This window comes from Silurus aristotelis, assembly GCF_946808225.1.
Source record: "Silurus aristotelis genome assembly, chromosome: 13".
Lineage (NCBI taxonomy): Eukaryota > Metazoa > Chordata > Actinopteri > Siluriformes > Siluridae > Silurus > Silurus aristotelis.
In genome coordinates this window covers 21,114,949-21,142,910 of record NC_139586.1, presented here as the reverse complement: position 1 = coordinate 21,142,910, position 27,962 = coordinate 21,114,949, and the positions used below count along the sequence as shown (strand labels likewise).

The window sequence follows — 27,962 nt, the reverse complement described above, 5'->3', positions numbered from 1 at the left end:
TTTTGATTGTACCGTTTTCTTTCTTGTTCTTTTTTTCTTTTGTTGCAAGAAATCAGGGAAAATTCTAATATCTCTAGCCCTGTAACTAGTTTGGTCCAGTGAGATGCCTTCATCTACATAAACATCATTCTTTTTAAAAAGGACTTATTGTTTCAAGTTCGGTCCACTGAAACACTTGCATGGACTGCATTCAGATAATTTCTACATATATTCATCGTTCTCTTTTAGAGGCGAGTGTTGTGCACGTACTGACATCAAACCTAATTAGAGAGCAATAAGTGAAACTATAAAAGAACAATGGAGATGAATGATTGGCAATACTTATAGTAGGGGTGCAACGGATCGCAACTCAGGGAAGGGCATGCAAGTGAACCGCGGATTAATTGCTCCTTTTCTAAACTTGCGGATTAATTGTAATTTTTTAACGAATAATAGACTTTTTATTTCTTGCCGATATTGCGTTCTAAGTCATTGTGTAACTACACAGAGCACTCGTGTTCAGGTGAACGGGACGTGTTAATCAGTCAACAACAACGGCTAGCAGAGGAGCAGAAGAACTTGAAAAGCCTCCCGCATCATTCGAATGGCATGTATTAGAGCATTTCCCCCTGTAACTTTTCTTGTAATAAATAAACAGCTATATAAATATTTGTCTTCTCAACTTTTTTTGCTTATCCGAAAACGATCTGATCCGTGACTCAGAAACCGTAATGTAATCCGAGCCGTAAGTTTTGTGATCCGTTGCACCACTAACTGATAGTAAAGCAATAATGATATTAAAATAATACATGAGCATAGGCTATATTACATTCCATTAGATTTATATGAATATCAGATGCAAACATTAGTTTATCCATACTGTACATACTGTAATACACATTGTAATACACAGTACCAAATTGCATTATAAGTGTTTTATTATTAATATAATTATTATGTGAATTTTGTTTCTTTTTATCTGTAACTCACAGGGAAGCAGGTAAAACCCAGCTTATCAGCTTCTTCCAGACCGATCTTGGAGGTTTGCTTCCTCGTTCCATCGTGGATTCGTTCTTCCCCGTTAGTATGACCGACTTTTACACGAACCTCAGTAAAGCTGTTAAATCTCTCAAAAAGCACTAAAGGCACTTTTTGTAGAATATCCACATCCATAACTGTACAACAAAAAGATATTTTCTGATCCTTGCTGTGTTTATCCAGTGAGCACTAAACTCCCAGTTTTATGTTCTTTACTGATTCCAACCTAAATTTTAAGTCAGCCCTGGTTATGGTCTGACGTCTAGTGTGTGACCAAAAATAGCTGTCTTTTCTAAAACTGATTTCTTTTTGAACCAATTCTAAATATGATTGTGCTCACTGGGTTCACTTTTTTATATTTTGTTCTTTTAAAAGGCGCAGAACAGAAAAGTAACTTCCCTACTTAACCGTTCTACCTATTTCAGCATACTTTAACAAATGTCTTTATTCCTTCGATCCTTCATTCATTCGCTCCCTCAATACGAGAAATTGTCAACATTTTCTCCTTTTAATTAAAATTCTTGAAGCTGGATATAAAATACTGAAGAATCCATAGCGCTAGCGTTAGCCACTTCCTGGTTAACTGCTAATGTTAGCGTTTCCATGCATAGCGCAAAACAAATCTTATTTCTGGTACGGAGTGAGTAGCCACAGTGACAGTTCTAATATAGGCCATTTAAGATCTTTCACTTCATCCCATGTAAAGCAAAAAGTTAGGGAGCTTGCTTTGTGCACAGGGGCATTGTCATGCTGGAACAGTTTTGGGTTTCCTAGTTCAAGTAAATTGAAAAGTTAATGCTATTACATCCTAAGACATGCCACCAACCTATTGTAAGAGTTCAGGGAAGAACCACATATGGCTGAAAAAAAATATATATATATTTATATACACACACACACACACACACACATAGACAAACGTTATGTTTGAAAATTTCTCTCATGGATACTTTCTCAACTGTTACCTATTCATAGTCCACTTGCTTGTAATGCTCACAAGAGGATTCTTTTATTGGTCTATTGTTCAAACTGCCAAAGCAATTTCAGGTACGTTTTAATATTTGAGCCGTAATGAAGGAAATGAATAATTCCAACATGCACATAAATGTCTTAAAAGCTCACTTTACATGCAAACTGGGATTGTGGGTAATAGAATTACACACTCGGCATGATCCAAAGGACCATATAAGCGAATCATTGGCCTTAAATTACTTCACATTACAAAAGCAAGATTGTGACAACAAATTTGAACCACCTGCTATAACTTATAACTATCACTTATAGATAAAAGCACAAATGTGGCATGGGCAGGTAAGAGCACACATTGCGCACATCACACCAATACACTGATGGTTTATTTTGATATAACACCACATCACTATGTTTAATTTTATAGCCTCAGTTTTTATATGAGTTACTTTTCTGTTCTGTACTTTTGACACTAAAGTGAGCACGTTAAAGGAAATTAGATTTGGTGCAAGAAATACGGCTTGATAGCTATTTTTTGCTACCACAAGAAAAAAAAAGTCTTGATATGACAAATAAATGCACCAATCTGATACTGAATATCGTCATACATCAGACTGATGATGTTATGAGTCACTGGATATGAGTGGAATCCGATCAAGTTTGCCATTTCACAATCAGAAACAAAATGTAGGATCTGATCCGCTGGTGTTTTAAACATTCCATAAATGTGATGATGTTGCCTGAAACAAACACGAATCTTGCACATGTACGTGCCTCTGATATTTTGCATCACTTACCATCAGATGCTCACGGGAGTCGATTTGAGTACTGTGAGAATGACCCAGTCATTAGCTGAAAGATCTTGAAGCTAACAGGGTGTCTCCATATCTACACCTTTTCAACACTTTTTATTATGTATATAGACACTATCGGCTCAGTATCGGATAACAGCTCTGATGTTGGGATCATGTTTTAAAAAAAAACTGGGACGTTGAATCCCTTATACATAATCTTTTTTTCATATAGTGGCAGAGAAAATAGTGCAATCTGAACATTTTTAATGCAATGAGTAGAATTAGGTGTGGTACTGAAAGGTGGATTCAAGTGTTATGCAACAGTCAAATGGAGGCATAAAGAGAAATAGACAGATATTTGTTTCCAGTTTAAGCTTGGATTTTGATTTTAGAAGAAGAACTATTTTTTTTAATTTGCATTGTAAGTATTTTGGTTTCACATTTATAATACTAAACAATTTTTTCTAATGTAAACGATTTGCAATTTTGTCGCTTGTGATAAGTTAATCATCTTCAATTTAAGGCATTATATTTCATTTAATACAAAAGTATATAAGCAAATTATAATTAAATATTTCAGTTGCAAGCAGTACATTTTCGTATTTTTTGGAACTTTGATCGTCAAATAATGGAAATTCAAGGTGTGCATGACATAGAGGTAAAGAACCACCCGACATGGGGCAGAGAATGTTTGCCTTTGGGGAGTGTGTTTAAAAGAAAGGAAGGGAAAGGGCTTCATACTTGTTACACTTTACAGAAGTGGTCCCCAACCCTCAGACCGTGGACCGGGTAGTTGGTACCGCACTGAAAGAATACATAACTTTCATTATTTCCGTTTTATTTATTATCTGATTCTGAATGATGTTTTATTTTGGTTATTTACCGGATTCTCTCCGCCACATCTGTCTATGACTCACTCTTGATGCATGTTAAGATGCCTCGGTCACATGTTTTACCAACATCCGCTACCTTCTTAAAGAGGCTGCTCCGGCCGGTAACACTTAATACATTACCATTAAATTAAAACCCCCAAGCCAACAAAATTAACAAAAAACAACACAGTGGATTCATGTTTATAATTATATTTTAAAAATACTAGTTTTTATGCCAGCCATATCATTTTATTTTGTTGTATTTATCCGCCACACCTTAAAGGCCGGTCCGTGAAAATATTGTCCGACATTAAACCGGTCTGTGACGCAGAAAAGGTTGGGGACCGCTACTATACAGCACAGTGAAATCTGGGGTCAGAGCACAGGGTCAGCCATGATAGAACGCCCCTGACGCACAAAGGGCTCATGGCAGCTTGGTGATACTGGTGATTGAACCCCTGACTAAATTATCAAATTGTGTAATGCACACCTAGGATTGCCCTTCTTAAAATTTAAAGAAATTAATTAAAAAGCTTATTTTTAGTTAATTATTTTATATGCAAGTCACTGGAAATAGAATTCATTCATTTAAATAAACAAAATAGTTATAAGAGGGAGACACGTGTGTGTGTGTGTGTGTGTGTGTGTGTGAGAGAATTACATGGTCAGTTACAGCTGTCTCACACTAAATGCAACAGTTACTTTATGTAATATGGTTACAATAGTTTATAAGGCAGCGACATCATTTAGAACGGGAATTAAACTTGATAGAATTATTCTAAAAATTATTTTCTAAATTGAGCGAATCTGAACACGGCTAAATCACAGTAGGAAATTTTTTATTTTTTAATCATAAAATGCAGCATGTTGTGTGTATATTACCTTCACACACATGGATAAATACTGATGTGGCATAAAACTTGAATCCAGCCAATGTCTGCAGTCCACGCTTAATGTGGTTAGTTAGTTTTGTGTGCCTGAGCAGGTAGAGAACACTAAACGTGTTTGACTTCAAACATGCAGGCCCACAGATGTTACTTGCAAGTTCTTGGAAACATAAGAAGAGCAAACTCTGTACTTAAAAACCTCATGTTTTTCTTAAGTACTGGCGAATTCCAGCTTTTAGGTTACTTTTATATTACTTCTAAACTGATTACCTCAATTTTCAATCTTGTCTGACATTCCTGATCCCTGGCTTGAATGCTAGTTGTACGTGCCTGCTGTCTTATTTGTGTGTGTGTGTGTGTGTGTGTGTGTGTGTGTGTGTGTGTGTGTGTGTGTGTGTGTGTGTGTGTGTGTGTGTGTGTGTGTGTGTGTGTGTGTGTGTCTGCTTGCCTAGTCAAATTGGAAGAATGTCAAGAAAACTGACATGCAGACAAGTTACAGCTAAAACTGTTTATATAGGTGTTACCTGCTTAAATCGTATTCCTGCACTCATAGGTGATGAGTATGGTATTAAGAAAATGCTTATAAAATAACATACATTACTGAGTCCATCACATTTTTTAAAATAAAGAATGGGAAACATGTATAAAGAATAAAGGAAGGCACAACTAGCATGATTCTCAAGCAGCAAACTGTAAAGATCGAAAGGAAAGTATACAGCAGTCAGAAATTTCACTGTGATGTTTACATAATAATGGAAAGCTTGAATCGTTCGAAGTTGCACAAAAATGACTAGATACTGTTTGTGTGTAATTCTGCGGCAAAAGTGCATGCGCGTGTGCGATTTATAATTTTTTTTTTCTGTCACCTGTCTTTACTGTTTTGTTCAAAAGCATGACTGTGTGTTGCTCAGCGAAGTCAATTATCCGCAATGCATGTCCATTGGCGATAAATGTGTTTGTTCATTTTAAAGGAGGCATTAATTTGAGTGCCTGGATCATCAAGAAGCAGATATATTTAAAATTTGTGGAAAATGGCATTGTTCTTTTTCTTTTTGAATTTTTTTTTTACTGAACTTAAATCATTTTTAAAAATGTAAATGGATATTTCGACTTTTGGTAATTTTATGTTTAACTGCTACTGTAATCGGAATCTCTGATTATTATTATTATTGCACAATTTTTCCAATTTTCCTCTTATCCCAAATGTACACACAGCCAAAAACACGTTTGATGTCCTCTATAACAATGCAGCTAATTTGGATGATGCAGCTAATTTGGTTGAACTTTTTCTCAACCCACATTCCAATATACCATCTATATCATCATACAGTAATATCTCATATATTTTTATACTTGCTGCAGATGATTTGAGCTAGATAGCTGAAAATGATTGTCATTTGGGTTAAAGGAAAATTGTTTAGGATTCAATTTTTGTTCTTTTTCTCCTGAGGCTCTGAGCTTTTGGTCTGGAGTTTGTGATGTGAAATAATCCTTGAACTGCCTAAAATCTAATGTAATTCCCATATTCTTGTTAAGATCTACATTTAGATTGGATTTTGGATTAAAATCTTCCACCAAATGAATAAATATTAGTGAATATTTTAGATTTCTTTGTCATCTCTGTTAAATGTTGGACTGAGACAAAATGCCTTTACTGTACTTTTTGCCTAAATACAAAACAGAGCCCTTTATATAATCCCACAAAATGTATTCCACCAGCTTCCAATGAATAAATGATGACCTTCTAAACCACTGGCATCTGTTGACTTGTTTGTCTTTTGTCAGCAAGACAAGTCGGTGTGGTCTGTTCTAAAGTGATGAGGCCTAGCCAAGGCAGCGGTTTGTGAGAACATTCCAGATGCAAGGGTCAAACAGCAGGTTCTTTTTTTTTTTAAGTGCCTTGAAGTGGCTCCAGATGCTCCAGTGATGGTTTGCACTATTGCTACTTTAAAGGATCAAATAGAAATGATAAGGTAACATTTGATAAAAATTACAGGATCACACTCACCGAAAGACAGACAGCACCATAAGTACTTTGTAATTGCTTTGTAAAGTCATTTGCTTCTAGTAGGTATGTGAAATAGAAAACCTACACATTATGCTACAGCTCTGCCATTTGTTCCTGGTTGTAATTTGTAGTATTGGGTTCAAGAACACCTTATGCCAGGCTCACCCTGTGCGATTTTAACCACGATTTGGTCGTCTGGGACTAATTTTGAAAATCCTTAAAAGATTCCTGTAATCCTAGGTTAAAATCTGAAATCCCGACAGTGTCAGAAGATTTCAGTCTCCTACCCTTTTTTCCTACGTCGACCGTCAAGAACCAATTCTAGCGCCAACCATGATATTACAGCTAGGTAGACAAATTCAAACTTCAAAATAAAGGGAAAAGGAAAGTTTGTATGACGTTTTTATTATCAAGGCTTGTAATTGATCCAAATGAATGTTACACATTGTTTTTGTTTACGGCTAGCTACTGTAAGGCGAGAGAAGTCGGGTCTGAATGTGTCACGGACTGATGACGTAAAACTTCAGATGAGTCTTTTTCTTGTGTGCCCCAGTTTTTGACTGTCGTTCAGTCTAATGCTATGACATCTGAGATCCTACAGTGTGACTTGGGGATTATGTTCGTACAGTCTGACAAGCAACAATCGCAAAAAAGGACTTCGCACAGAATGAGCCCGGCATTAGTGAAGACCAAGTCCAAGTCAAACCAAAACCATTGCCAATAAAGTCAGGGTCAAGATAAAGCCAATGCTACATATGACAAGTCTGTCACCCACATGTGTTCATTTGTTTGATTAGGGGGAAAAAAATCTTAACAAAAATCTACTTTGCTAAAATCAGTTTGTACAAACAGATAGGCACTATAAAACATGACATGCAGAGATAGACACTGCCATTTTGAACTGTCAAGACGTTTTTGTACTACAGTCAGGGCTAGGAGTGGGTGCATATTTGAAACTGCAGCTTAAACAATATTGACAAAAGAACTGGGACACTTAAATTTTTCAGCCATATGTGGTTCTTCCCAAAATAATCACAAAGGTACAAAATTGTTTAGATTTCTTCTGGATGTGGTAGCATAACATTTTCCCTTCACTTGGGTTAGAAGAACTAAATCACTTACTGTGCACAAAGCCAGCATCAAGAAGAAATGTTTTTATGGGTTGCAGTGAAAGATCTTCGAAAGAAAGATCTTAGACCTCAACTCTACTGAACACCTTTAAGATGATTTGGAACTCTGACTGTACCACAGGCCTCCTCACTCTCCATCAGTTTCTGACTTCACCAACAGCGTTGTGGCTGAAAAAGCTCAAATCTCAACAAGCAAACTCCAAAATCTAGAGAATTCTCTTTCCACTAGAGTAGAGGTTATGCAAATGGGGACTAAATGTGGAGTGAGATGTTCGAAAACACATATAGATCTTATGGTGAGCAGCACATTCTCTATAAATATTAACTACATTTCTACATTTCTTTTTCTTTGCTGCTGTAACAGAGAAATTTTCCCATTGTGGGACGAATAAAAGTATATCTTATCTACACTTAAAATTCTAGAGAAACATTTTTGGATCTGACCATGAGATTCATGTTTTTGTTGTAGTTCCCATTCCACATTTAGTCCCAATTTGCTGTTTTATTAATCTCCACTTTTTTGGAAAAATGTTCCACTAGATTTTGGAGTGTGCTTGTGGAATTTTGTGTTCATTCTGCCACAAGGGTGAATTCGGCCATTTGATTCCATTCCATTCAATTCCATTTCAACCCTCGTAAACCATATCATAGTAAAGCTGGCTTTGTGCACAGGGGCATTGCCATGCTAATGCAGGTTTGGGTCACCTAGTTTAGTTGAAGGGAAAATGTAATCCTGAAGAATCCAAAGATATCGTACACATTTGTGTCACCAACTTTTTGGTCAAAGTTTGGAAAATAATAACATATGGCTGGAAAAATTAAGGTGTCCCACTTCTGTTGCTGAAAGGTCATTAGGTTACAGCAAAAAGTGAATGGTGTGAACAGCAAAGAATATTATTTACACTATTACCTTTAACTTTAAGTCAATTTGGTCCTTTCAAAACAGACTTTTATTTACTGCCAACTTTACAGCTAAGCTGTGGCTAAGCTGTATATTGGCTGGGCTATTACATTAATTAAAATCACTTCACATTGCAGTGCAATCATCAAACTGGTTGAATAGTTAATTATTTTATTAGGGAATTTATTTGTATTTTTTTTTGGGGGGGTGTCATACAGAGATATAAAAACAGGGCTTTCCCATACATAAGTAGCTAATTTTATACAATAACAAAAAACTAACAGCATCTAATCTTTAATGTGAATTCAATTGTTTTTTTTCCAATTATATTAAAATTCAGTGAGCTGTTTCTTTTCAAAAAATCAATAAATTAATTGGCTGACAATGACAATGGTTGTAATTAGGCATAAAGCCCACAGTATCGTCTTGAATATAAACTGTAAAGGCAGACCATTAAAAACGATGTCCCCTATCTTTGGTTTTTGTAAGCATATGTGTAAACATTAAATTATTCTGAGCTTAAAATCTTCTCTGTTAAGAATCTGATTAAATACAAATTTATATCGATATAAATATTAAATTTGTATATATCTATACAGTGTTTGTGCAAATCTTAACAAAACAGGAAACCTTGAGAATGTCAAGTTCCTGGGAATCCCTGACCATGTTAGTGTACAAGTGTACAAACACAAGAACTCTATGGATCAGCAAATTAAGGAAAAGTCAAACTGTTATGCTGTTTTGACACGACTAACCTTCTGAATTTTTATTTACAATTAGTTAAAAAAAAATTACACCAGAAAGAGTTGAATCATGTAAATAGAATCTAAATATTTGGATGTGTATTGATCTCAGTTTCGGACTAATTCATGTAGAAGTGCTATGCTTCAAAAGATCATTGAAGACCATCTGAAGTTGCTTAGACCAGTTATTGATTCTATAAGTGATCATTAGATTGGTCTTTCCTAAAGCCTAAAAGTTTTTATCCTGTAGTTCAGTGAGAACAGTTCTGTATGTCGTCTTTCACACGGATATATTAGTATCCTTTATAAATTGCATTGATAGGCTTTGCTGGTTTGTTATAGGCCCATAGGCTTGTAAAAGACTGATTATGCCAGACTAGCCATTGTCCATCAGCACAATACTCTAAATGTCCTGAGTGTCTGATGAAAAGCAGTTAATGTAGACCAACACAACAAAATTGGCAAAAACACATTAACAATATATAAGAAGTACAACTATTCATGAATGTTGCATTCAGACACATCTGATTAAAAACCATTCATGCCTAAATGATAGCATTTTCCAGATTCATCAATTAAATTTCAGGATTATATATGTAGTCGAATGTGTTTTTAATCAAAGTGGGTGTAAATTTGAGTGTACAATTTTTACCAACCTGAAATATGCATCATTCGCAGGTAATCAAAATCACTTGCAACAATTATAGCATGTATAATACACTCCTGAGCAGAAAAGGTTTAAATGTCAAGCGTTTTTGTTGTCTTAACAACAAATCATTGGTCAGTAAATGATCAAGAATGAAACAAAAACAGCATTGGATAGCTTTTCCATTCTGATTTCTTTGATGGTTAAGCTTTTTGGATAAATCTGAAGCTAGTTTCTTTACAGAAAAAAAGAATCAATGTTTTATTTAATGTTGATGCTTGAAATGTTGACGAGTAGTTGGGAAATGTTCTAAAAATTAAAGTGTTAAATTGAATTCAATTGTTTTGAATCAAACATTTCAATCATTATGATGATTTTGCCTTTGTGTGCAAGTAGACATTTTAAGTAACTTTTCAAATTCCCTGTTTCTAGCTTCTCCTCCACCAAAAGTAATCGATTAAATGGCAATACAAAGGGTCTCAGGAGTGTAATGTGTTTAATTCTCTCTAATTTCCTGACAAACAATTTGTGTTAAGACCATTAAAAGCTTCATATTTGGCCATTTTGGGTTTTTAATGATGCTGGGGTTTAGTTTAATGTTTAATTTGTAAACATTAATTGAGGTCCTGAGCAAATGGCTGTTTTAAAGATGTTCTGTGCTAAATAGTTTGGACAGATTGGACACACATGAACACTGATACATTTTTTCATGAATCACATGCTTTCATACAGTCTTGCTTCTCTTGGCAATTGGAAATGTCACATATGACCACTTCCTGTATTGTGTCTTGTTTCGGTTTGTTTAATGCAAAACATAGTATTCGCATTAAAATGATACCTGCATGCTGTTTACTTCTTTCAGTCTTCAGCAGTCAGTACATGCATTCTGATGTAATGTAATGGAGCATGGCCATTGAAGCGAGTTTCAATATCTTGAATATTAGATTTATAGTATTAATCTAGTATTTATAACTTTTATAAGGTTATGCTGAAACAAAAATGAGATTAATAAACCTACAGTATTTATGGACTTTTTATTTTTTATCTCTTCAATCCTTGCATTTTAAAATATGTTTTGTTTTTTGTTTTTTAAATAAGTGCTTCAAAGTAGCAAAAATGCATTCTGTATAAAACAATAAAATAAAACAAAATAATTTGACCTTGAAATCTGTCAAATATGTCTAGAAATAGTTTTAATAATTTTTCAGTGTGTTTGCTCTAATGTTATAATAGGAAATACTAGATTTATTTTAACTATATTTAAAATATTCTCACTAATACTCCCAATTAACATAAATATAACCCTGATAGTAAGATTGCATGAAGTTGGATTTGTCATTTAAAAACTATTGTACTCTACTGTATATGCAGCAATGTAAAACTATTGCTGCATCCCAATTCACCTAATTTTACAGTGTTATGCACTAAAAGTATGTACTCTATTTGGCGTTGTCTAGTTACACACACTGTCATTGTTGAGAAACGTCTCGTGTCATTTTAGCTTTTCTTTATTCAATATTCCATATATTCAAATTAAAAACACTTTTTGGATTGTGTATAACATAATGTTCTTACACTTAAGATCCAATTAATAGTAAACCATTTGTGATACTCATTTTTACTACAGTTTGATATACCCTAATTCTGATCTTGGTTACCACAGTACTTAGGACGGTCATTAGGGGAATTTGGACGTAGCACATGTTCCCCCAAAATTCAGTCCTTTCACTCTTATCACAAAACCTGGGTGTACTTTCAGAATTTAGGTCTGCTCTGCTTTCTTTCTCCTCACTATGGCTATGAATGATGCATCAGGAAGGCCTTTGAGGACTGTCAAAGCCTCAAGACGTGAAAGGCCTTGCATTGTAGAGTCTTGGACCTGCAGCAGTACATCACCAACCTGAAGGCCTTTTTGCTCTGCTGTACTACCTGTCAACACAAATAAACCCATGCATTACTACAAAATGTCTCTTGAAAGAATACTTTGGACAAAAAAGAAAAATACTACTTGTAAAATATTGTACTTCCTCTCAGGCAAACTTCAACCTATAAAAACCATATACAGTGAGGAAAATAAGTATTTGAACACCCTGCTTTTTTGCAAGTTCTCCCACTTAGAAATCATGGAAGGGTCTGAAATTGTCATCGTAGGTGCATGTCCACTGTGAGAGATATAATCTAAAAGAAAAAATCCAGAAATCACAATATATAATTTTTTAACTATTTATTTGTATGATACAGCTGCAAATAAGTATTTGAACACCTGTCTATCAGCTAGAATTCTGACCCTCAAAGACCTGTTAGTCTGCCTTTAAAATGTCCACCTCCACTACATTTATTATCCTAAAATAGATGCACCTGTTTGAGGTCGTTAGCTGCATAAAGACACCTGTCCACCCCATACAATCAGTAAGAATCCAACTACTAACATGGCCAAGACCAAAGAGCTGTCCAAAGACACTAGAGACAAAATTGTACACCTCCACAAGGCTGGAAAGGGCTACGGGGAAATTGCCAAGCAGCTTGGTGAAAAAAGGTCCATTGATGGAGCAATTATTAGAAAATGGAAGAAGCTAAACATGACTGTCAATCTCCCTCGGACTGGGGCTCCATGCAAGATCTCACCTCGTGGGGTCTCAATGATCCTAAGGAAAGTGAGAAATCAGCCCAGAACTACACGGGAGGAGCTGGTCAATGACCTGAAAAGAGCTGGGACCACCGTTTCCAAGGTTACTGTTGGTAATACACTAAGACGTCATGGTTTGAAATCATGCATGGCATGGAAGGTTCCCCTGTTAAAACCAGCACATGTCCAGGCACGTCTTAAGTTTGCCAATGACCATTTGGATGATCCAGAGAAGTCATGGGAGAAAGTAATGTGGTCAGATGAGACCAAAATAGAACTTTTGGGTCATAATTCCACTGAACGTGTTTGAAGGAAGAAGACTGATGAGTACCATCCCAAGAACACCATCCCTACTGTGAAGCATGGGGGTGGTAGCATCATGCTTTGGGGGTGTTTTTCTGCACATGGGACAGCGCGACTGCACTGTATTAAGGAGAGTATGACCGGGGCCATGTATTGCGAGATTTTGGGGAACAACCTCCTTCCCTCAGTTAGAGCATTGAAGATGGGTCGAGGCTGGGTCTTCCAACATGACAATGACATGAAGCACACAGCCAGGATAACCAAGGAGTGGCTCTGTAAGAAGCATATCAAGGTTCTGGCATGGCCTAGCCAGTCTCCAGACCTAAACCCAATAGAGAATCTTTGGAGGGAGCTCAAACTCCGTGTTTCTCAGCGACAGGCCAGAAACCTGACTGATCTAGAGAAGATCTGTGTGGAGGAGTGGGCCAAAATCCCTCCTGCAGTGTGTGCAAACCTGGTGAAAAACTACAGGAAACGTTTGACCTCTGTAATTGCAAACAAAGGCTACTGTACCAAATATTAACATTGACTTTCTCAGGTGTTCAAATACTTATTTGCAGCTGTATCCTACAAATAAATAGTTAAAAAATTATATATTGTAATTTCTGCATTTTTTTTTTTTTAGATTATGTCTCTCACAGTGGACATGCACCTACGATGACAATTTCAGACCCCTGCATGATTTTTAAGTGGGAGAACTTGCAAAATAGCAGGGTGTTCAAATACTTATTTTCCTCACTGTATATATATATATATATATATATATATATATATATATATATATATATATATATATATATATATATATATATATATAATATTCATCGATGATTAATGGTAAACTGGTAGCAAGGTGTCAAGCTCCAGGCTCTTATGCCAAACATGAAAAACTGCCTCATTTCAAACTTGAGTTAAAAATTACATTTTATTGAGTTAATAAAATAAAATACTAAAACCCACTGCTCAGCATTTTTACACTATGCCAGTAATGTCTTCACACAAGACCCATGAAAGATGAACTGCATGTTTTACAGCATGAGATCTCACATCCCAGAGTATCACAGTTTTAAAAACACAGTTTTGGTTAAAATCAACACCTATCTGCTTCCCCCTCTGCATGGAATTCACCTTTGCATCTGAAAACAATTCTAGCCTTAAACATATGACTCAGTGACCAAACAAAAGGCTGATAGGAGGAAGTTATGAATTAGTATAAAATGTTCGTGATATTCAGAAAACAAAACCTTGAATAAAGATTTTGTCATTAATAGAATGTTCTATTCTATGTTCAAATTATTGTTTTTTAATGGATTGAATTCAAATGTTCTAAGAAAGTTAGCCTTAGGTAACTTGCTTCAAGGCAGAAAGTGAGTAAGACACCAGTATTCCAATGAAAAGGTAAGAAATTTTCAATGGATACAACTTTTTTGTCAAACTGCTCCTTGAAAACTCTGTTTATTATTTCTGATAAGTTATTTACACATTTCAATTAACTGCACAACTGAAAGTTAGTACCTGTGTAGATTCTGCTGATGGCCAAAGGTTTGTCTCCATGAATAGAGCCCTTTCCTCCCTCTAGCCCAAAACCTACTCCACCTTCATTTTTCTCCAGCTCTAGAGTCAGGACATCACCACTCTCATCTAGTAAAACAGAAAACGATATAACCTAGACTTGATGTCATACAGTTTAATAGCAATTATACTGAATAAAACATTATTATTATTGGACAAAAATGGACACATGGCGGTTAGCTGTTTGGTACTGTACCTGTGAGGCTCTGCTCTGTGCCAGTACTGCAGCTGGCCTCAGTAGTACTAGCATCAGTGCTACTTTCTGTGTCTTTGTTCTTGCATACCACCACCACCGCCTGTTTTAGTTCACGTGCCTGCCGAAGTACTGCTGTAGCATCGCTGTGATCCACGTTCTTTAGGGTCTGTCCGTTAATAGACAGCACCTCATCTCCTTTCTCTATGGTGCCCTCCAGTGCAGCTAAGCCGTTGGGAAAGATTTTGTGAACCTGCATGAAAATAACAACAAAACTCAACCAATGCCAAAGGTTTGTCTCCACGAATACAGAGTCTTTTCCTTGCTCCAGGCCAAACCCACTGCATTTTCTGTAGCTCTAGATGTCAAAAATAATAAATAATAAATGTTTTAAAAATGTACTTAGCATCCATGGATTAATGGAGCTAAAAGCACTGTAGTAGGTCAGTTCTCCAAACGTTATCTGATTACAGGGTCAAGATTAGATTACAAACTGATATAGCTTTAAGATAGTTTTGGAAAATTAATACAATCCTGAAAGCAAGTGGATAACTGATGATCAGAAATGATTGGAAAACTGGGTAGTTTATTTTGCTAAATAACTGTCAGTTAACATCATTTAAACTGAACCATGTGGTTGGATGGAGAAGATTAGCCATGCAGTAGTGGATGCTAACCCGGATGAAAAGGTCTTACTCACTGTAGTTGCTTTGTTCTGATCGATACCACCAGCGATAGAGAAACCCAAGCCGATTCCCTCCTCCTTGTGCAGGATCACTACATGGATATCTTCCAGTTGCTGCATGAGAGTTATAGTAAATCTGTCAGCAAGTATGTTCAAGCCATTTAAACATATGAGGACCAAATGACTAAAAGGTGGTGTTTTACTGCACAGGTCATTTAATGTTGCAGTTGTAATCCATTTGCCAGATGGGGCTATATATGGTGTGCTAGAGTATGATTAGCATTCAGGAAGAGATCTTACTTTTATCGCTGTGTAAATAACAGCTGTGTCTATGAAGATTTCCAGATTCTTCATAGTGAACCTGACAGGTTTGTTAACTTACTTTTGCTAACAGCTCAAGATAACCCTTTTCTAATCTGTTAAATCCCATTGCTCTATTAAAGGTTTGGTTAATAAGCTTCAGTTTAAAAAAAAATATTTTTGGCACATCAAATTCAGGAAGTAATCAATCATGTTCATGATACACAGGTAATTGCTCCAAAAGAGCAACTAAAAGTGTGCGCAGATATACAGCCTCTATAAAAGAAATGCCTACAGACATTCAGCATAGCCAATAGCTCCTTTGGGAAAACAGGGATCGCTGTCGAAGTGTAGAAGCTGCACTTTACCAAAGGCAATGAAAGGGAGGGTGGAGAAATAATACACTAAGAGAGGCTTGAAAGCTTGAGGAGTACGTCTCCTCTGCTACTAAGGGATCTTGATATAATGACAACTATTTTATGTGCTCTGCGATAGCATTTCTTACAGCAGCTGCTAATGTGTTTGGCTCTGCAGTCTCCTGCACTAAGGCAGGCTCTTTACAGATAAGGGCTGACTTTGCTTTGGATCCCAGTATACTGGTAATTATATTGAGCTGGATTCGCTCCCAACTATTAATGCCATATACAGTATTGCAGTGTGTATCTGCAATACTTTGGCAATATTATCGTTTTACCTCTTACATCTGGTTTATGGGACAGAGAATAAAGGTGGGTCATGTGAAATGAAAATAAAATGCAACCATATATAACGTTATAAGAAAATTATTCACACTAGTTTGCAAAGCTAGTTGTTTGATTAAAGTGTTTTTAATGTCTTATACTAGAGCATTCAGCTTCCTCACATGTCTCCGTATTTGTTTAATCTGTCTTGCATTGAATAGCAAAAAAATTGACTCTAAAAACCTTCTGTTCTGGAGAATTTCCTGTACTTAACCACTAACACTGCACAGCACTAACACCGGAGGTTCCTTTCAAAAATACTTTTTCTTCACAGAAACCTCACCCTGTCAGTTGCAGTCTGAACTACAGTCTAATATCATACGTATTTCATAGTGCATGCTAAAGTGTATCATAGCATAAGGATATATATAATGTGTAGTCAAATTGACCACCATTAGGATAAACCATGTACATTTGTATATTAATGTTGCATATTCATGAGGCTTTCATAGCTAAATGGAAAATCTAGAACATTTAATAGCTTGCACTTTTTATGTATCATCCGAATCATTATCTAATTCACCTTTAGGGTGTCCTCATCAAGATCTTTGACCTCCTGGATCAGCCTCTCGATCTCCTGAGATGGAATTGCCGAGATCACGGACTGGGCACACACTGCAGAGGGTGTGTTGAGAGGTCGCTCAGATGCGCCATCAGTCTTCTCGGCCTCTTCCCCTCTCTCAATAGTGCGCTCTCTCAGCTCAGCCAGGCTAGGAGCCAAATTAAAAACAAATTTTGTAGTCCTGAACTGTTGCTCTAATATCTGACCATTCCCGTACTTTTGTCAGAAGTTTCAACTGATTTTACTTCATAGTTGTACACTTCAAATCATTCCTCTAAAGAGTTCAATTGCTTGCTAAAAGATTAATCTGCACCTTCTAATTGGAGCAATTGCTAGTTCTTACATGTTCTTATCATTTTACGGAACAAGAACTTCAGATAAAGATGTCTATTGTATTGCAGTTGACCAAGATTCATTTCCTCTCTAGGCTTACATCAGACAGTTCCTTTATCTTTCTTATAGTGCACAGGAGAGATGAAACTGCAAAAGTTAAATGTGTAAAGACACCTTGTCTTAACTGACAGACAACAGCACCCTTCACTAGCTTTTAGGAAAACTTAAAGCAAATCATACCTCACAGAGAACCCTTTCTCAGAGCCGTCTGGTGCCTGTAAGCGTAATGACTCAGACAAAGAAATGTCCTCTTCTGTTGGGTTTTGGTGAGAGGTTTCAGATGGCTCAGTCAATGGGTTACCAAGCTTTACGCATGGGGACTGTGGAAGGGATTGCATGGAACGCATCAAGGCATGGGACACTTGGTTGCTAAATGACAAGATGATCTGAAGGGTTTCCCCTTCCAGACCACCTTGACCGTGGACATCCGGAGAAGAGGTGTTCAGGGGTAGACTCCTGGTTCTTGAACTTGCAGTGTGACTGCTGTGGCCCTCCAGTGAAGATATATTTTGTGAAGGAGGATCTTTAGAACTGCTGGACCTTCTAGGGCAATGTTCAAGAGGGGTTGTGACTTCCTGAGCAAGACTTGTTTCCTCATCATCTTTCTTAGCAGAGCTTGCTTCCTCCTCATCTATTTGAGTAGAACTTGTTAATCCCTCATCTTTTTGAGCAGGATTTGTTTCATTTTCATCCTCTAATGTAGAAGGATTCTCTACTAGAGGGCTTACAGAATCTTCAATTGGCTTTGTGGCTGCAGCTGTGTCATCTGTTTTTGGAATCTCATTTTGGAAATCTGTCTTTTTCGAGGTTACTTGTTCTTTTTCAGATAATGCTTTACTGGTGGTGATTGAATCTACCAATGAAGAAGGTTGGTCACTGTCCTGTGTGTTAATCACAGTGGTTTTACTTTTCCATGTCTTGCTAGTCTCTACAGGCTGTGCTTTCTCAAATCTAGCAGGACTTCTCTCACTCTGCAGAAGTCTTCTGCTTGGTGTCTCTGTCCCATCAGTGTTAGAAAAGTTTTCGAATGAGCTGAGCTTTTGCTTAAAAGATAAAGTTGCAGGTGATGAAGTGGCCCTCAGACTAAGTCCAAAGGTCCTTCCAGTATCCTCAGTTTTGGGGGGATTTTTAAAGGCATCAGCTGGAGACCTCCCAGACTTAATGCTTCTAAGACTTTGGCGCACCCAAGCAGGTTTTGGAGCCACTGGTGGGCCCTTTTTAACAGCATCACTTTCCTCTGCCTTTGAGCTAGAGATAGGATCTGTGTTCTCTGAGAATGTGCCATTTATCTCATTATTCCCATTAAGGTCACTCATGATTTTCCGATGGCTCAGGCGCTTCTCAAGACTGTCTGTTAGCCTCACCCAAGGGTCAACTTCCTGATCAGGGTTTAACTCCACACAGTCCTGATGTCTCTGACTGGCTCTCCTAGCTGGACTGCACAGGTGGTTGGGAGACCGAGAGTCTGAAATGGCAGTAATGTATACAGCATGTCCTATTAGTGACCATTCAACAAAACAGCTATGCTACTGTATGGTTTCAAAAAAGAAATATGAGAAAAAAAAATTAATAACAGCAAACCTAACAGCAAACCTGGAAAACATAACTTAACTATGGATTTCAAAAATCTAGATTTTGATCAAGCATTTATATATTTATCATCTCTGTAGTTCAATTATAAAATAATGATAAAACAGTCAATAAAAGTAGACAGACACAACAATCAAATTGACAGCATACCTCTGTATAGTCTGCCCTCCCTGAGTCTCTTTTCAGCCGGATTATCAGTGACAGGTTTAGAGAGTGCTGTTTTAGTTTCTTCTGAAAGCTCATCCGGTTCCTGTCAAAAACAGGAAACGCTCAGTTGATCACAACACCTTTTTTTTTTCAATGCCTTTGCATTGAAAAACGCATTGCAGTATAATTTCCACATGCACCACTGATGCATGCACAGACAACCCAAGCACATACTGCAAACACATTCCTAAACTAAGCAGCAAGACAAGGGAAAACAAAACAACTGTCACATAAAGTTCTGTGCAATTTAGTGTCATCCTCATGCACCACATTTGCCAGAGCAATAAGCGGAAGTAGTAAAACACCACATACTTTCTGAAACAGAAGCCTTGAGATCTTTCTCAAAGCCCTGTATATATTGCAGAACAACTAGTAGCATGTAGAGAAAGGAAAAACAGGACAATGATTGTTTGGTTTAAAGATGAATCAAGTCAAACAACTTGGATTGTACCCTCAGTGACATTTATGAATTCCACTTTGCATGGTAAAACCCGTTGTGGTTTTCATAAAGCCAGAAATATGTGGCTTGTGTGACTCATGTATAGACTGAAAAACCTTTAGTTTTAATGTTATAAAATCAAAACACCTTTCAACACTAAAAGTACTCTTGAATTGTTGGGTTGCTTGATTCCAACACACAAAGGTCAAAGATTTTTCAATATTTTCAAGATAAATCACAGCATATTAAAGACTAATATGTGTAAACTATATGCGTAAGGATATACGAATGCAAAATAAATCTAATTAGTAAATGCACCTGTTTCCTAAATTTTAGATATTTTCTAACTTTGCAGTGCTTTCACACACTTTATATGCCAAAAGAGGCTTGTAGTCAAGTTGATCACACCTCCTCTCACTTAACTACCGTATATGGGCAGTTCATTTGATTTGAACATCTTCCCCTTTGGTAGTTAGTGCTATTGCAGAAGTATGTTACACACACACACACACACACACACACACACACACACACACACACACACAAAAATGCAGTCTATGAGAGCATTATATTAAGAATTTTTAGACAGAATTGGAATTCTATGAACAGTTTTAATTGTTAAAAACAGGTAAAACAAACAAACAAACATGCAGTATTTTTCCCCTGTTAAGTTTGTCTCAGAGCAAAATGTTTAGAGAACGGTACAGTTTTGTAAAATGAGTAACCCTGCTATGTTGACATTTCACTACGCAAGTCTTACTTGGCAATTTTGTGATGGCAATGGATCTTCCTCTTTCACTGGTGAACCTCCACTAGAGCCACTTGAGTCAGTTAGTGGACCTTCCTGGGTGATACCCTGCCGTCTATAGTACCTTCGTGGTAGAGAGCGAGGCCTACCCTTAAAACATCTAGTCCTCCCGAATCCTGCCTCGCAGCTCTCGTGACTGACAAAGTTCATTTGAGAGTTGTAGGGCACATTGTAGTCGTCATCGGTATATGAAGTTGGTGATGGCCTTCTGCTGGTCTGAACCTCAGAGCTGGGTGTAATGGTGGCATCCATGCTGTGTACACGAGTGACGTTTTGGTGTTGTGGGACAGGCAACATGTTGCCACTGATTAGGGCACTGCGCTGGCTGTATGCACCCTCGCTACAGGAACGGATCATGGGTTTCTGGGGTCGCCTGCAGCTCATCTGGCTGTGACTTCGCTCTGTGCAGCGCTCACACTTGGTCCTGTTGTGTGAACATTGCTCCATTTTCTTTAGACCTGAGGCTAGATTTAAGATTAGATTTTAAAAGACCTACAAGTTCAACAAGACAGTTTAAGTGCTCTGCATAAATATGGGTGAGTACATCTAAAACCTGCGGTTATATGTACTGTAGGTTTGTGCAGTCTGTATTCAAGCTTAACAGTTACATAATCGACACCAGTCTCATAAGTCTTAAATTATATATTTAATATAATCTACTGTGCTTCTTAATTCATTAGATTTTTTTAACAAGATGCATTTTTTGTAAAATAAAATAAATTAAAAATGTGTATATCACTGACTATGCTTATCCATGCTAAATCATTCTTACCCTCCATATGCCAGTGACTCTTGTCTCTCTTTAGTTTGCTGTTCTCCACTGCCTGGGCAATAGCCTCATTCAGCTGCTGTTCAGAAACCTGGACGCATGCAAACAAACAAAATAACTTTAAAATTGAATTTGTTAGACTTTATTTGACTTGGAAAATCAATCCATGCATCAGCAGGAATGTTGACATCAATCAGTATTACAAGAGATGCACCAAAGTTCATCTAATGGTCCCATCTGTAGTCCCTGGGCAGGTCTTAAATTAAAAACAGCAGAGCAACTCACAAAGCATGTAATAATTTACAGGAATACAGAACATAAAACTAAGTGATTGAATATCAGCATTCCTGATGTCATAAGTTGCATCATTGGACGACAGATGAAGAATAAGGAGAGTGCATTAAGCAAACATTTATGTTAAAGAAATAATGTGAGAGCAGTCAAGGCGGTGTACAAAACAGAAAGCAAAGAGGGTTGCAGTGTGATAATGATCAAGTGCAAATTGTGTGAGTTAAGATGTACAAACCTACAAAATGTGGTATACTGTGTGCTATGGGTATAATAGTTGACTAACACAAACAGGTCTCAGTACTGACTTTTGGTTACATTGACTATATATGAAGTAATGATGTTTTAAAACTGTGCATAAAAAGCTTTACAAGTCTAGATTACTGATTATCTGCTAAAACCTACTTTGGGGTCAGGGTGTCGACTGATGATAAGCTGAATCGGCCCTGGGCTGCACTGACTCAGAACTGTGTAGGCATCATTGAGTGTCATGTTGCAAACCACAGTGTCATTAATCTCCACAATCTCATCTCCACATCTAAAAAACAGAGTGAACCAGACCTGAAGATTGACTGACAGGAAAGAGAATAGGAAGAATCTCAACAAATTTACAAGTGAGGCTCATAAAACATAAATATAGTCTCTATTTGGCCCAAATCAGTCTCCATACCTTAAGCGACCATCCATGTGGGCCACAGAACCTGGCGACAGGGTGTGAATGTAGATTCCAGCACCACCTTCGGCAGATGGAACGCAGCATAGCCCGATACCAAGGCCCACACCAACCTCTATCCACACAAGTAGACAAGTTCACAGATTGTTATCCAAACATCATATTTATTGTTAATGTTATATCCATTGCTCTAACATACACTTATACTGACCCTTATGCAAGGTGATTTCCATCATGATGCGGTCTCTAGGTTTGGCCTGAGTGCCCAAGTTAGGGAAGTCAGTTAGCTCATCACTGGCTCTTCTGATACCTGTGGTGGAGCTCAGAGACTTGGACCGGCACAGCTGGGCCACCTGTGTCTGACTGCCAACTACAGCACCCAACCTGGTCCTTACCACCAGTGTCAGAAGACCTTTCTTCACTTGCTTCAAAAACCACAGAGAGCGAGAGGGAGGAAAATGGATTTGAACAATGATGGATACATGGACAAATGGATGGATGGATGCATACGAACTGTGGTTTGTTTAATGGTTATAATAATTATGAAAAAAAGTAGATGAATGAACAGTGATGAATGGATGCATGGATAAAGAAGATGAACAGAACTACAGATGGACAGTGTGAATTATATTTTCTGTGTTATCATAATGTAGTCAGGGGTTTTTCTTTCTTATACGTATAAGGCAGATGTAGATTCAGGTATTCAGTTTAGCCAAATAGAATGTATAATGACCAAAATAAATTGACTGATGAAATCAGGTATGGCATCATACGGCTTGAATAAAAACATGTTTGGAAGAATTAAAAGTAGTAGGGGCACCCCTTTGAAGGACAGCAATCATGCCTTTGGCAATTTAACAATCCAATTTTTGGGGGAAAATTGGACCAACTGTCTAATCATTGCTGGACCAGGTTTAGACATTGTGAGGTAAATTGAGATTTATCAAATATAGCTGAATGGCTGGATGCATTTTCTAATATTTTACAGTTATGTAACAAGGATGGATGCATGGATAGATGGATAGATGGATAAACAGATGAATTAATAGATGTGATTACAAATTTCATGTGGTTTTAATGTCTGATTGCTCAAGAAGGTTATATGGATGGATGGATGAACAGATGGATAGATAGATGGGTGGATGGATGAATAATAAATGAATGGGTGTGATTTCTAATTTCATGTGGCTATGATGTTTGAATGCTTAGAAAGGTAACATGGATAAAAGTATGGATTGATGGATGAAAAAATAGTTGCGTGGCTGAACATATGCATGAATGGATGGATGAATGGATGTATTAGTGTTCAATACAAAATTACTAAACGTTACGTCAAAGAATACAATTATATATATATTTTTTATACCAAACAAATAAAAATAACAGCATTTTCATTCAAATAAATACAGGAATAGATGTTTTAGAGCTCACTTTAAACTTTTGTAGAGCATCTTCATGAGTAAGACCATGCAGAGACTCTCCATTCAGTTCCAGAATTTCATCTCCTGCAAAAAAAAGGGATGATTTCATGAATGTTGGAGGTTTTTTTAAAAGACTAATAAACCATAGATTGCATGTTTGTCAGTAAAACTATTAATCTCAACAGCATTATCTATTAATAAATGATAGAGGGATATATAGATATCTGTTTAATCGAATTGAAGATACTAAATCAAAGGCATCAATCAAAGCATCAGTCAATCAATGTGTGAAGTGTTTTTATTTAATCTGAACCTTCATGCAATCGTCCATCTGCTGCAGCTGCTCCGCCAGGGAAAATGGTCTTTACATAGATTCCCATTGGACCATACATGCTGTCCCTTCCTCCAACTATACTGAAACCTAGACCCTAGGAGAAACAGTGCATATTTGAAGCCAATATTTGAATTCCAGTTAGTTGCTGAAGTATTTTAGAAAATAATTAGGCAACACTGTAAAGATAGGATTACAGAACATAATCACCTTGCCTGGTGCCTTCATTAGGACTATATTACAGATTATGAAGGCCTGGACACTGCTGCTGGATTGAACCAGATGTGCTGAACTAAGTGAGCGAGAAGGTCTTGGGACAACCTGTGAAAAATTAGAAATAGTCCAATAAACCAGTATAACAAGTGATAGAAAAGCAACAGTATATTAATTTTACGCAGAAAACCAGCTCATCATGTTATATAGCAGACACAAGTCTCAGATTAATGACTAATGACTAGGAAGGTTTTCAGTTATTTAGATTTTGAATGTCTGGAGGTCACAATCTGTTATTCAACTCTACAGAATGGTTTAAGTTAAACAGCTAGTAAAACATTGCATTATTTATCTATATACCTGGGCATAAAGGCACAAAGCTGCTGGGGTAACCAGATAGTGGATGTTTTTGTAGTGATCAGAGTTGGTAGTTCTTCTTGTTAAATTACACAAAAAAAAAAAAAAAAAAACGGACAATAGCTGACAGGTTCTCTCATTGGGCGATTGAAACAGAAAAGGAACAAACAATAAAGTAAAACAAAGCAAGCAGAGCAGATTTATATCAGAAGGCTCTGAAAGATTTTCAGTAAGCATTGCATTCTAGTGTAATTAAAAAACACAAACACCGCCACTTTAGACTGATCCTTTGCATGCATAAAAAACACAAGGCCTGCAGAACCCAACTGTTTCAACAGTCTGTGCACCACCAAAAATTAAGAAGGTAATGGTTTATTCCATTCTAATACCTTGCGACATCTGAATCAAGAGCATTGTTCTCCATAAATGGGTAATGTTAAGTTACTAGATAGTTAGGTAGCTAAATATCAATCACTTCTCATTCTTTTGCATGTTAAACCTTGTTTAGAAATTTAAATGTGTGAACTCATTCAAAAAAAACAATGAACCTGAGTCCAGCTACTAACCGCTGATATGTTTTATGATTAGATTCCTGTATTATAATCTCATTTAGTGGAGCAGTTACATTATAGGTCATATCTGCATCAGATATGTTTCTGTAAACACATTTCTGCAGCAGTGATTGTTAATGACAAGGCTGATCAATCTGAGCTAAATAATGGATCTCATCTGTAGCACTAAATGTTGTGGCGATTTAATTGTATTTCTTTTCGACAATAAGTGCAACACGCAGATTTTTACATTGGTAACACAAACCACTTTATAACACTTGGTCTAGATCAAGAGAGCAAATTCATTAGTACAAAGGACAACATAATAATAATAAGAAGAAGAAGCAGAAGAAGAAGAAGAAGAAGAGAAGTTCGCAGTGAAGGAGGACACTACCTCTAATCCACTCTGTAGACTTTTGTGACATAAATAAAAATTTTCCCAGTGACAGAGTAGTCAGCACACCTCAAGGGTGTTGATCCTAGGTTTGGTCAACTCTCTGTGTTGAATTTACTCATGTATTAAGATCTTCTTATGTGAGATATTGTCCCAACCTCAATATTAACAGAAATTAAGTTTTATCCATTAGTCATTTCTAAATGAACACTATGTAATCTCACTGTCACACCTGTGAAACGCTGGGTGGAAACTCCAGTTGTTGAGAAAGAGACTTCCTGTTACCATAAATACCAGTAGAAGTGTTAGCATGACAAGAAAACAGCTCTGGTGTCTTCATAATGATGGAATCCAAATCACCAATCCAGTATGGGTGAACACCTGAAAAAAAAAAAAAAATTACGTGTAAAAAAAAAAAAACATCAAATTGGGCATATTATAGAACAAAGGATTGTGTGTTATATAAATTATATTTGTGTGTGATTATTACTTGTAGAGTTTGAACGATTCCTCTTGCAGGCTGACCCTTCTGTATCTTCTGTATCTTCTGTCTCACAGATCTTACTGACTTCTGTTATTTCTATAATGGGCTTCTTCATATATGTATATATATATATATATATATATATATATATATATATATATATATATATATATATATATATATATATATATATATATATATATATTACACACACACACACAGACACACACACACACACACACACACACACACACACACACACACACACACACACACAGAGGTATAGTTTAGTACCACATATTCACCAATTGAAAAACACCTATTAAAAGAATTTCTCGTTAAATATGTAATTCGTTCCTTAACAGTTTTTGCAATGTTGGAAGCATACAACTGTATAGATTGTCTTTGTATGCAACTGTGATGTCTCTTTAGTGGAACTAAAAGTTCTAAAACAATGCTCCTCTCATAAAGGGACATGTATAACAACATGTGGTAGCTCAGTGGTTAGGGCTATGTGTTACTGATCGGATGGTCGAGGATTCAAGCCCCAGCATCCCAAGCTGCCATTCTTGCAAAGCTCTTAACCCTCTGTGCTCCATGGCACTGCATCATGGCTGACCCTGTGCTCTGACCCCAGCTTCCTAACATCTCTGGGATATCCGGAGTAAGAATTTCACTGTGCTGTAAGGTACAAATGTATATAGGAACATGCTCTAAACTCAATCCCAATGTTCACCTTTGGTATGAATTGGAGCACTGACTACTCACCAGGCCTTTTCACTTGACCTTGCCCAACTATACTAAAGCTTCTGTTGCAGAATTAACACAAATGCCCACAGTTATGCCTTACGATTATTTTGTAGAAGAGCTGAGTCTATTATAACAACAAAGTTTGGATGAACTCTCTTAATTAACAGGATAATAATAGGAAAGTATATACATATATGTGAGTCAACAGTACTGTATTTATTGTGGAAAAGAGAAGGTGTTACCTTTAAATTAACATTGTTTCCAACTACTTCCTTCCTGTAGGTCACAGAGTCTGGTGAATGTCTGTTTAGTGGCCCACTGTTTTCACATGAGCTAAAAACCTTTATGGAAAAGCAGAGAAAAGTCACAAACATCTCTGTACCAAGTTTCCTTAATGGCACCCTTTTTACGAGTGTTGATCTGGAAGTAATGAAGACTAACAGCTCAGTACAAGAACTGTATTAAATCACAAAAAAACTGTTTACACCAAAAATTCAACCCACTCCAGCTGGATGTGACCAACTGTTTATCTTCAGGAATGGAGGTCAAAGTTCTTGGTGTTTAGCTAGCCCAGTTTCCTCAAAGATGTGTTTGTTAACATAGCTTGCTAACAAATTCCCCTCACACACTGCTTTTATTCATATTTAGTAAATGATAATGTTTGTCTGCACTTTTTTTTATCTGACAATATCTGATTCATTTTTTAGTCAAATGAACAGCATGCGTTTGGAAGCCAGGCATTTTTTTATATAATGACAAGAGAGGTTTTGTTAGTGGGAAAATATCACATGTACATTAGGAATTAGCTTAGCAATAGAGTTCTTCTTCTGTAGCAGACTTGGATGTGGTGTTTTGTCATGCTGAGTAAGGTCAAGCTTTTTCAGCTACCCTCTTAAAAAAAGGGCATATATTCGAATCAGTGTCATGCAAACATGGGAGAAATAGTACATCCAGTGGCTTACCTCAGCACTAACTGTTCTGGGATCAGTTCTCATGGCTGATTGTTTCTCTGACTCGAGCTTTGTGTGGCCATTTAAAAGCTGCCCATTAAATGGGGTCAGCCTCTCGCCATAGTGGATATAAGTCTCCCTAGAGAGTGAGAAAAGAGCGCATAATGTCCATTAGCCCTCTTGTATTTATGTGAGTGCATATGTCCATGTGTGTGGGTTTGTCTGTGTGATTCTTTGTGTGTGTGTGTGTGTGTGTGTGCGTGTGTGTGTATTTACACAAACCATTAAACAGCATCCCCCATACGCACATAAAGAAGGAAAGAAGGCAGGGTTGATGATCAGATTATATTGTTTTTCGTTTATTACCTGTGTAATTGGCCTCCGTTTCGCACAGTG

General features: G+C 36.9%; 2 protein-coding genes across 5 annotated transcripts in view; one reads left to right on the top strand and one right to left on the bottom strand.

Moving 5' to 3' along the window:
- The window catches only part of stard5 (StAR related lipid transfer domain containing 5), a 423,751-nt gene that overhangs the window by 5,119 nt on the left and 390,670 nt on the right, over nucleotides 1–27,962 (top strand). Inside the window, exon 6 of one of the 2 annotated variants that reach the window (XR_014536432.1) lies at nucleotides 972–1,270. Coding sequence is in view for 1 of the 2 variants with exons in the window: in XM_083559453.1 (XP_083415579.1) it covers nucleotides 972–1,122 (151 nt within the window). In the remaining variant the exon portion in view is untranslated. Of the gene's footprint in view, nucleotides 1–971; nucleotides 6,289–27,962 lie in introns of those variants that run through there. The other variant, XM_083559453.1, reaches the window with a different exon arrangement.
- Nucleotides 8,733–27,962, bottom strand: part of il16 (interleukin 16) — a 29,599-nt gene continuing 10,369 nt past the window's right edge. For all 3 annotated transcript variants that reach the window (XM_083558993.1, XM_083558994.1, XM_083558992.1), the window contains 20 exons: nucleotides 27,933–27,962; nucleotides 27,579–27,705; nucleotides 26,859–26,957; nucleotides 25,873–25,975; nucleotides 25,615–25,763; nucleotides 24,078–24,188; nucleotides 23,850–23,964; nucleotides 23,547–23,620; nucleotides 22,327–22,540; nucleotides 22,113–22,230; nucleotides 21,848–21,980; nucleotides 21,158–21,245; nucleotides 20,338–20,849; nucleotides 19,082–19,181; nucleotides 17,522–18,806; nucleotides 16,910–17,096; nucleotides 15,362–15,460; nucleotides 14,665–14,914; nucleotides 14,412–14,537; nucleotides 8,733–11,896 (listed from right to left, as the gene is read on the bottom strand). The exon at nucleotides 27,933–27,962 is cut by the window's right edge and continues 101 nt beyond it. In XM_083558993.1, the coding sequence (XP_083415119.1) occupies nucleotides 11,730–11,896; nucleotides 14,412–14,537; nucleotides 14,665–14,914; nucleotides 15,362–15,460; nucleotides 16,910–17,096; nucleotides 17,522–18,806; nucleotides 19,082–19,181; nucleotides 20,338–20,849; nucleotides 21,158–21,245; nucleotides 21,848–21,980; nucleotides 22,113–22,230; nucleotides 22,327–22,540; nucleotides 23,547–23,620; nucleotides 23,850–23,964; nucleotides 24,078–24,188; nucleotides 25,615–25,763; nucleotides 25,873–25,975; nucleotides 26,859–26,957; nucleotides 27,579–27,705; nucleotides 27,933–27,962 (4,087 nt within the window). In that variant the 3' untranslated portion in view covers nucleotides 8,733–11,729. The remainder of the gene's footprint in view (nucleotides 11,897–14,411; nucleotides 14,538–14,664; nucleotides 14,915–15,361; nucleotides 15,461–16,909; nucleotides 17,097–17,521; nucleotides 18,807–19,081; nucleotides 19,182–20,337; nucleotides 20,850–21,157; nucleotides 21,246–21,847; nucleotides 21,981–22,112; nucleotides 22,231–22,326; nucleotides 22,541–23,546; nucleotides 23,621–23,849; nucleotides 23,965–24,077; nucleotides 24,189–25,614; nucleotides 25,764–25,872; nucleotides 25,976–26,858; nucleotides 26,958–27,578; nucleotides 27,706–27,932) is intronic.